Here is a 10,952-nt window from a genome sequence, read left to right as displayed (position 1 = left end):
GGCTTTGGAGACCGCCAAAGAGTAACTAACGAGTCGCTCTACAAAAAACGCACAAGAATAAAACAAATAACCAAAAATCCACATCCAAAATGAATTTTATTTTACCTAAGATTGAAACTCTAGGAACGTTTGCACGGATTCCCTCATCCTTATTTGTGACTGGCGTTGTCGGTTTATGACCCTGGGGAAGTCCGAAAGGAAACAGATGGGTCTGGTGTCCTAAAATCGGTCTCATGATGAGCCCTGTATCACCCTGTGTGTGTGGCTGAACCACCGCGTTGGAGTCCATGTGAGCAGGCTAAAAATATCTGCTGCCGGCCGGGGCCTGGATATTCATCTCACGCGGGCCCCGGCCTCGACTCTCCGGTGACTTTCAATTCCGTGTTTGTTAAATCGAGCAAATTATGTTGTCTTTTTTAGCCTTGGCCGTGCCGGCTCTTAAGTTAAAAGGGAGCAGGCAGTGAATTAGAGGCCGCGTCCTGACTACTAGGGGGGATATGCTAACTCTGCGCTGGCTTTTGATTACAGGCTGGGGGCAGGAGAAAGGGAAGCCATCGATCTGTCCTGGTCTCCATGCATCACATCAATGGCTGCTTTACTCGTTTGTTGCCCTCTCTCTCTCCCTTTCTTTCTTTCCCTGCTTTTCTTCACTCTCGCGACTCCTCTTCATCAGGGTTGTGGTCTGCATCAGCCATTAAAACGCTCTTTGGAACACACACACACCCGAAATTAAACACTACATAATGCAAATGAACACTCCAAAGGACACAAACACTACCCACATCTACACTTCCAACAACCACACATCCACACCCACAAACTTCCAACACCCACACCTCCAGCACACATCCACACCCATACACCTCCAACACCCATACACCTCCAACACACATCCACACCCATACACCTCCAACACACATCCACACCCATACACCTCCAACACACATCCACACCCATACACCTCCAACACACATCCACACCCATACACACCCACACACCTCCAACACACATCCACACCCATACACCTCCAACACCCATACACCTCCAACACACATCCACACCCACACACCTCCAACACACATCCACACCCACACACCTCCAACACACATCCACACCCATACACCTCCAACACACATCCACACCCATACACCTCCAACACACATCCACACCCATACACACCCACACCCATACACCTCCAACACACATCCACACCCAACACACACCCACACCCATACACACCCACACCCATACACACCCACACCCATACACCTCCAACACACACCCACACCCATACACCTCCAACACACACCCATACACCTCCAATACACATCCACACACCTCCAACATACATCCACATCCATACACATCCAACACACATCCACACCCATACACCTCCAACACACATCCACACCCATACACCTCCAATACACATGCACACCCATACACCTCCAACACACATCGACACCCATACACCTCCAACACACATCCACACCCATACACCTCCAACACACATGCACACCCATACACCTCCAACAGGCCTACATCCACTCTTCCTCCCTCTCATGACTCTGGCTCCCTGGTTCGCTCTGGCTGGCTGGCCCTCCTCTCTCAGCGTTGGCTGACCCTTGTTTTTCAGCGTTTACCATTAAGCACTGCTCTTTGCTCCGCTCGCTATAGCAACAGGCAGGGGCCAGCCGGCGGGAGGAGGAGAATGCCCGTTGCCATGGACACCGCATGGAGTCGACGAATCAGGCCGAAACCGCTGGCTTCCCTGGGCCTTCGCAGAGGGCTTCAATAGCCCTCGAGGTTGCCCACTTTTCCTCTCGTACATATTCCAAGTGTGTATAAACTCCTCCACTTAGCCCGGCCCCCAGTCTCGATCGTGTGGACAGAAACCGTCGGCTTTTGAGAGGAGCGTGGTGGAGGCTCGGATATAAAAAGAGCGGCGTTTGGATCAGTGAAATCTGAGCCAAGCCGGAATAGAAAAAATAAACCCAGGAAAAACCTAAAACATATTTCTCAGTCAAAAGTCGCAGAGGAGCTGCGTGCGGCGGGAGCGTGTTCAGTAAGTCCGCCTCCGGTCTGACTAACCATCCGTCTCGCTGTTTACCTGGGCGCCGACATGACGGTGTGTGTGTACGGATACACCGACTGTCTGGTTGTCTGCTTGAGTTGCCGTCTGTTTTGACTAACCAGCGACGCGCTGACGGGCTCTCTGCTCGCGTTACCACCGCCGCTCCGTCTCCGTCACGGTTTGTCTTGTTTGTTAGCGTTTGAGAATCAGCGTTCTGGGGATGTTTCGATCCGGATGGTGAGGCGGTGTCAGACAATGGTGTGGGCAGATGCTAGTGTCAGTGCTCAGGGGAAGGGGGGGACCTCCTAGGAGCTCTGTAAATATACAGAGCCATCTGAAATGGTCAGCCTGCAGCGTATAGACGTATAGATCCACACACCCTGAGAGCAGCCTGTAGGCGTAAACATCCACACATCCAAAGAGCAGCATGGAGACACACACACACACAAAGAGCAGCCGGTAGCTGTAGACGTATACACACACACACACAAAGAGCAGCCGGTAGCTGTAGACGTATACACACACACACCCAAAGAGCAGCCTGTAGCTGTAGACGTATACATACACACACCCAAAGAGCAGCCTGTAGACGTATACATCCACACACCCAGAGGGCCGGGTCGATATCCGCATCAGGCTTCATCGACGGCGCCCGCTAAGGTTAACAAGCTGGTGGCGTGGAGGCGCGCGCCAAGCTCACGACAACCCCAGCTGTTTGTGTCAAAGGGCCGCAGAATCAATAGCGGGTCTGGACTTGTTGTTACGGAATTAACATCTGACCCTGCTCTTAGTCCCACTTCAGCCCGTTTGATCCACTGATCTCTCTTCGGGCCGCGCCCAACGGCCACTGATGTTCGGGGGTCTGTGTCTTTGATGTCGGAGCGAAGGAGAAGTTTGGTGTGTTTTTCCTTTTGACAGGAAGGGTCGTCAGTCACAGTCTTGGCTTGCTGCACTTCTTGTATTTGACGGGGAAGATAAAGGAAGTGTGTTGTTTTGGTCGCTTGTCAATCACTTTCCTTGATACACTTTGCATTTTCTCTTCGCCAAATTCTCCAGTCTGACAATCTTTGCTTTTGGAGATTTGCAAATGCTTTTTTTCCCTACCCTCGATATACAGTAAACCCAGTAAGGTTTCAACAGATTTGTCGAAGTGAGCAAATTGTGTGGTCTTCGTCTCAGCGTTCAGCAGACAGCAGTCGGTTTCTTGGAACTGCGTCCACATCGCAGACAGAACCACTAAACAACAATGACAACAAGGATTCGGAAAGTATTTCCACCGCGCCCCAGCCCACTAACGTAATCGTAGCTTACCCACCATACACACACGAGATTCGGATGATTAATGGAAGATCAGTTAGGCTTGGTTAAGAATGCGGTCGATTACGCAGAACTCTTTCTGCGATCTTGCTTATCAAATAAAAACAGGACTCTGGTACAATGGGCTGGCACGCTTCCTGCCCCTGCGGTAAGCGAGCCGGTGGATTAGTTAAACATCTGAGGCGTGTGTTCAGCTGTTGTCTAGCTGTGTGTATGAGTGGGATTAGCGTGAACGGCATGTAATTCGGGTGTTCTTAACGAGTTCGGCTCCGTTTGACGAAGCCCTGTACCTGCGGGACATCAGCGGTGTGTGGGACGATTCCGATCCGACAAACTGTTTAGCGGACGCTTTTATCCGGCGCCAATTACAGTCGACGTTTCCATTTTCTCTGGTTTCCCTCGGCGCCACGTGTCGTTAAGTAGCAGGTAGGGGTTAGGATGGCTGGGAGAGGCCTCCTACCTGGTGTGTGTGTGTGTGTGTGTGTGTGTGTGTGTACCTGGTAGGTGTCCCACAGTCTGATGGTACATCGTAGCGGCAGCTCTCTCATCAGCAGGTTGTTCATCCAACGAAACGCAAACTGCAGATACTCAACTTCGTATTGCTGCATGTGGAGGTGCACGGAGTCTGCAGACACACACACACACACAGATTAATATCACAGATCTCTGTTCCTGTTCTAACCACAGCTTTACGGCAGACGTGTGCATCTTCATTTTTATTCCTTCTGCGTCATGGATTTGCTATGAGAGCTGTCTGAGGGACAGACAGGCTTCAGACAGATTGAAAGAGAGACAGACTGATGGAAGGCTCGATTGAGATATGGATAGACTTCTTAAGACAGGCTGACAGAGGGAGAGATGGGCAGACAAGAGACACTTAAGCTTGGCTAAATATTATTATAACACCGGAGGGGAGAACATAACCAATTAGCCCTGTTTTCACAATGACGAAAAGTGTGTTTGGGGGGGGGGGGGGGGGAGGAGAGAGAGAGAGAGAGAGAGAGAGAGAGAGAGAGAGAGAGAGAGAGAGAGAGAGAGAGAGAGAGAGAGAGAGAGAGAGAGAGAGAGAGAGAGAGAGAGAGAGAGAGAGAGAGAGAGAGAGAGAGGTTTTGCCACTTGTTTTTATAAACAGATGACATCCAATGCAACACAAACAAGCTAACTTTAGCTAAGAGACCTTTACTGTACCTGCATATTTTACTGGATTATACCATAATGCTTGTAAGTACTGTGTACTGTTGCACACTGCTTGAATTCCTTAAGTCCAGGTCCAGGAGATAGTTTGATAAACTCCCTTCATTACCTAATTTGTTCTAGAGTACCATACTATAATTAACCTTTGTTTTGCCTTTAGAGATGGATGGAGATTAAGGTAACAATAGAGAGAGTGAGATACACACACCGACATAAACGGAACCCGCGTCAACACACACAAACACAAATCACCCAACACGCACAGCCATTTACACACACACAAACACAGATCAACAAACACACATAGGCATTACCCCACATACACATATCAACAAACATACACAGACATTTACACACACACACAGGCATTTACACACACACACATATATCAACAAACACACACAGGCATTTACACACATACACACTCAGGAGGGGCATATTAATACAGAAGGATACACACTCATTCATATAAACGCACACCATATGATTGTGTGTAGGGCATATGCATGCACACAAAAAACGGTAACACACACAAAGTTATAAAAAACACACATAACACTGTCACACTCACACAATAGAGATGTAATTATGGAGCTGTCAAGAGCATCTCTGTAAAAAGGAAGGAACATTGCCAGCCCTGCGCACAGTGACTGACACCAATATATATATATATAGATACATGTCACACAATCACACACACACACACACACACACACACACACACACAGGTAGGCTTGGGGGGAAGGAGGCGTCGTCAGGGCTGCTGGCAGGGTGATTATCACATGGATGGTTAGAAACAAACAAAACCAAGCTCATTAAACATCCAACACATGCCAGAGACGGATGGCGGGGCGAGGGCTCTGCCAAAGGCACACAAAGGAAGGGAGAGAGGGAGGCAGATCCTCTGAGATGCTTAATTCAGCGCTAGGCTAATGAACTCGCTGGGCCCGATATCATCGTCTTCAGCAGAAAAGCTGAGGAAGAGAGGGAAACACGAGAGCAACGCGAACAACAAGCCGTCCAACGGGACGCGCTGGGCCCGACCAATGAGAGGAGACGGGCCGGGTCCATGAGAGGGTGGAAGCAATGTGGCGGGGCTGTCGAGAAAGGGGCGGTTCCAGTGAGAAAGGGGAAGGGCCAAACAAAATAGGGGACATAGTTTGCAATTCTCTGTCGGTTCGTTGGAAGACCTGAATAGGGAATAAAGAGCGAGCGAGAATGTCACCCACGGTATATTATGAGAGCGTTGTGATCACTACAGCTGTGTTGTCTGTGAGTGGCTCTAGCGACAGGGCTGCCTGGCACAAAGCCTGACAGCTCGTAACAGTGTTGTGCCACACTAATCTCTCGCTCATTTCACAGTGTGCCTTAGCACCGACACCACGACGGAAAGTTGATCATCACACTTCTCGGGTTGTTTTCCGTCAATATGAACCAGGGGCAAGACATAAACCAACAGCAGCCGTGGAGAGAGCACAGCAACGGGGTTCAGAATGTACCCCACAGCGGCGGGTCGCGACCTTCGACCTTTGACCTGTTCCACAAAATGGTCAGCGAGAAAATCCATGATCACGTTTCATATGCAAACGTTGAACGAATCTGCGTTTACATGTGCATTCATCTAGCAAAAACAAAACAAAACAGAAAACGTATAATGGAACAAATACACAAAGAGGCGGCATTTGGCTCAGGGGGCAGAGGGGATGGCTCGCAACCGCGAGGTTGGAAGTTGGATCCCCGGCTCCTCCTACCTGAGGTTCCAGGTGTCCCTGAGCAGGACGCCTCGACGAGGTGGCCGTCTCCTTGCGTGGTTGCCACCGTGGTCGATGGGTGAATGTGAGCATGAATGTGTGAATGTTGGGCAATATTGTAAAGCGCTTTGAGTGGCCACCGGTTAGATAAGCGCAGTTTGAATGCAGTCCATTTACGTAGCCACACTATTTTGTACATAAAAAAAGGGGGGTCTATTTCCAGAAAAAGTTACCGCCTGCACTACCCTCTCTCACCACTGCCCCCCAGTGTCCACCCGGCTGCATGATGGATGGCGAGCCTACTGCTGTGTAGGCTGCTGGGTGGATCAATCCATCATGTAACGGGATGAACACTTCTCGTGTTGACACCGTAGGCCACACTTTAAAAGGGGCTCGGAACGACTAATCAAAAGCACGCCCGCGGACGGCGGTTAAATTCGGGGTAAACCAGGGGAGTTTTGTTTACAGGGTTCTGAGGAGTCTGATTGAGACGAACTACAAACAGTAGTCCTGCTGCTGCCCCCCCCCCCCCCCCCCCCCCCCCCACCACACTGGTAATGGGAATGACTGGGAACTCAGTGCCCTGCATGCTGGTATGGAAACCACAGCTTGAGCAGTGGCACTGGTGGTGGTACTGGTGGAGGTGGTGGTACTGGTGGAGGTGGTGGTGGAACTGGTGGAGGTGGTGGTACTGGTGGAGGTACTGGTTGAGGTGGTGGTGGAACTGGTGGAGGTGGTGGTGGTGGAACTGGTGGAGGTAGAGCTTGAGGTAGTACTGGTGATGGTGGTATTGGTGGTGCTGGTACTGGTGGAGGTAGTACTGGTGGTGGGGGAGGTTGTGAGGGTACTGGTGGTGGTGGTAGAGGTGGTGGTGGTACTGGTGGAGGTGGAGGTGGTACTGGTGATGGTGGTATTGGTGGTGGTGGAACTGGTGGTGGTGGTTCTGGCGGAGGTGGAGGTGGTGGGGGTACTGGTGGAGGAGGATGGAGGTAGAGAGCAGGTGTGGAGGCAGATGGAAATGACATCGCAGTTTTCCTGTCTCCACTTCCTGTTCATGTGTGGCTCGGGCCGCGAGCTGACCAGCAAGGTTGCGTAGCAGCTGCTGGTGCTGGTGTTGCTGGGGGCGGTGGGGGTGGGTCAAGGAGAAGGTCAAAGGTCGCAAACTGACTGGTGAATATCTTTTAAGGTTTTGCCAACGAGGCAGATTCTGTGCGGGCCAGCTCTCCTCTCCACCAAACGTAATTACAGCTCCACTCTCACTGCCGTTTCTCTGTGTCCTCCTCTCCCTCTCTCCCCCTCTCCCCCTCTCCCTCTCTCCCTCTCTCTCCTATCTCTCTCTCTCCTAACCGAATCTCTCTCTCCTTACCCTCTGTTCGCTCTCTCTCTCTCTCTCCTAACCCTCTTTCCTCTCTCCTAACCCTCTCCCCCTATCTCTCCCTCCCTCTTCCTCCCTCTCCCTCTCTCGCTCCCTCAAGGCTACGTCTGTGCCTCTCTCTAAACAGTGTATTGGCACGATCAATGCATTACCGTATGACCAGAAGAGTAAGCCAGCAAGTAAACGAATCGATGAGGGGAATGCAGATGAAGGAGAGTTAAAACACGGTCCACGCGCCTCTCTTCAGCTCCTTTGAACCAGGGTCACTTTAAGTGATTCAAAGCCCAACTGATCTGTTGTTTTCGTTTTATGCTTATTCAAATTCAGTTTAACTGCATTTAAAAACAAAAGCATCTAAAGCGTTCTGTACAGAGAGGAGTTGGTTTGCCGCGGTAACGGACTGGACGCGAGGGGCAGACTGGATGTGAGTGGACGGACTGGATGTGAGTGGACGGACTGGATGTGAGTGGACAGACTGGACAGAGAAAGACAGAGCGAGACAGAGAGAGAGATAGAGGCTGAGAGACAGAGTCAGACACAGAGACAGAGACTCAGAGATTTTTCCACATGATTTATCAATGTAAATTGACCCCCTTTGGGTTTAAATTGACAGGGAAACGTTTCCCGGCAGAATGTGAATCAAAGCGTTCACCGAGAGATTGAATATGACGTCATGTCTGTCATGCACGCGCAGATGTTTATGCACATCGACGATGGGATTTTTCCTGAAGCCCCCGAAGGCAGTGGGTCGCCGACACACACAAGCCTCAGCGCTGGTTTCCATCATCGTTTGTACCCTCGCTAAATACATATTTAAAAAGCCTCTCCTGAAGGAGAAAAAAAACTAGCTGGGCTTCCTCAAAGACGACACATCCACCCGCCCCAAAACAAACAGCCGAAAGGTCAGACGTCAGAAACAATCTATGCGGTGATACGGTGTTCTGGCCCGGTGTGTCCCCACAGCACACACAGGCAGCCGTCTGAGGGCAGGGCAGAACAGGTTATGATCCACGCACACATGCCCTCATTCAGAGAGGGGAGGGGAACGCACAACGCAGCCACTAAAAAGGTTACCGCGAAGATGAGAGGGGGGGCAGGGAGGCAAGACTGGGCCGGGGAAGCGGCGGATGGTTCAAGACACAACGCCACAACCGTTCCCGTCTCTGCTCTTCACTTCCGTTCGGTAGGCGTGGTTCATTCTCTCTCTCTTGCACGCTCTCTTGAGTGTCTGCCCTCTGTTTGACGGAGATGGAGAGAGCTGTGAGCTGCATTTAAACCGAGCAGAGAGCGAGAGGGTAAGAGAGATAGAGGGAGATCTGTCTGTTGTAATAGAGAGGGAGACCGAGAGGGAGACAGGGAGAGGGGGAAGGAAAAGATGGAGAGGTAGAGGAAGAGAGAGATGGAGAGAGAGGTGGATAGATGGAGAGTGAGAGGGGGGGGTGACAGAGAGGTGAGCTGAAGACCAGCTTGGTGACCCATGTATTGTGAACATTAATCCAATGAAACACTGACCTTTCGCTCTACCCATCCCTCTCTTTATCCTCCCTCCCCATCCATCCCTCTCTTCCTCCCTTATCAATCTCTCCGGCCCCTTCCCCGCCCCCTCCATCACTCTCCCTCGCCCGCTCTCTTTCTCCCTCTCTCTCTCTGTGTTCATCCACCTCTTCCTACCGACGGTCGTCCCAGTCTTTCTCCCCCTCTATTGACCACCACCCCTTTGAAATGTTTACACCGAAATAATTCATCAGATTCCGATTCAGAACGTCATGGATAATTGGTTGATGTCAACATTTCCACCGTCCCGAATTCAAATGTTTCTGTCCGGGAGTTAAAGGCAGCAGAGAAGCCCAGTGTATCTCAGAGTGATGAACTGGCTGTTGTACATGAGCATGCTGCCAATTGTTGCGCCAGCTCCCCGGGATCTTGGAAGAGAGGCATGGTGTCGCTTCACGTTGCTGCGCCGGCCGTAAACCTCAGCGATTGGCCGGTGACCGTACCCCTTCGCTCAGACCCTCATACACTCAGAGCTCTGGGCTCTAACCAGCAACCAGTGGGCCCTGCCGAGGGGGCCCTGAGGCTGAGCCCTTTGAGCGAGCCGCCGGCCTCCTGAGCGGAGGGGCTTATGCTAAGGTCTCTGCTCTACCTCCACCTCCCACAGAAGACCGCCTTTGAGTCGGCTCATGTCTGCATGCGAGGGTCACGGCTAATACCATAAGAGATAGCTACAGAGAGCTATGGCTAATACCACGAGCTTTAGCTAGGACAGAGAGCTATCGCCAAAACGGAGAGCTATTGCTAAATCAGGGATCTTTCGCTAAATCCGCAAGCTATCGCTAAATCTGAGAGCTATCGCGCAAATAGATAGCTATCACTAATACCGTGAGCTATAGCTGAACAAGAGAGCTATTGCTAAATCAGCAAGCTATCGCTAAAACAGCGAACTAAAGCTGAAACAGCAAGGTATCGCTGAAAAAGTCAGCTATCGCTTAAACAGAGAGCTATCTCTGATACCACGAGCTAGAGCTGAAACAGAGAGCTCAAACCGCAAGCTTCAGTTACACAGAGCCATCGCTAAAACAGCGAGCTATAGCTAAAACAGAGAGCTATCTCTCAAAGTGAGAGCACCAGTTAAACAGAGCCATGGGTGACGACAGCCTGTGCGGTCATCATTTTCGCCATCGGCTGCTGCGTCAACAACGCAAAGAAAGACAATCCTGTAACGCTAGACTCTAAGCGCAATCTGATCCCTGCGAGATGCTAGCGACGCTGATGGCAGAGGTAGCCGTGACCGTCGATGACACAGCAGGTAGACAGATTGACGGACAGGGCAGACAGACAGACAGGTCGAGGCAAACAGCTAAAAATCCAATGGTAAACATAAAGGGTTATGCATCTCTTTCTCTGCCTCTGTTTGACATCGTCTCTGCAAGTCTATATACTTTTCTCTCTCTTGAACAATTCAACCTTTACACAATGTTTGTTGGCATTATTAAGCATTCAAAGGTTGTAGTATGTTGAGTATCACCCATATGAAATAAGGATAATAGCAATCTCTCTTTTCACCCTATACACCCCCCCCCCCCCCCCCATTTCGCCTCTCTCTATCTCACCCCCTCTCTCTTCTCCCTCTCTCTCCCTCCTAATCCAGGCAGCGCATCCCTCCTCTCTGATTGGCTGACAGGTGCAGGTGACCCAGGGGAGTGTTAGGAGCGTCACAAGGTCAGAGCAGAACACTGAGTCT

The 10,952-nt window shown here is 50.8% G+C and overlaps 1 protein-coding gene across 3 annotated transcripts in view; it reads right to left on the bottom strand.

Annotated features, from left to right (window-relative positions):
* tbc1d22a (TBC1 domain family, member 22a) overlaps positions 1–10,952 on the bottom strand; it is a 108,268-nt gene that overhangs the window by 23,552 nt on the left and 73,764 nt on the right. For all 3 annotated transcript variants that reach the window (XM_030341497.1, XM_030341499.1, XM_030341498.1), the window contains one exon: positions 3,889–4,016. In XM_030341497.1, the coding sequence (XP_030197357.1) occupies positions 3,889–4,016 (128 nt within the window). The remainder of the gene's footprint in view (positions 1–3,888; positions 4,017–10,952) is intronic.

This window comes from Gadus morhua, chromosome 19 (assembly GCF_902167405.1).
Source record: "Gadus morhua chromosome 19, gadMor3.0, whole genome shotgun sequence".
Lineage (NCBI taxonomy): Eukaryota > Metazoa > Chordata > Actinopteri > Gadiformes > Gadidae > Gadus > Gadus morhua.
This window is presented reverse-complemented; position numbering and strand designations above follow the sequence as displayed.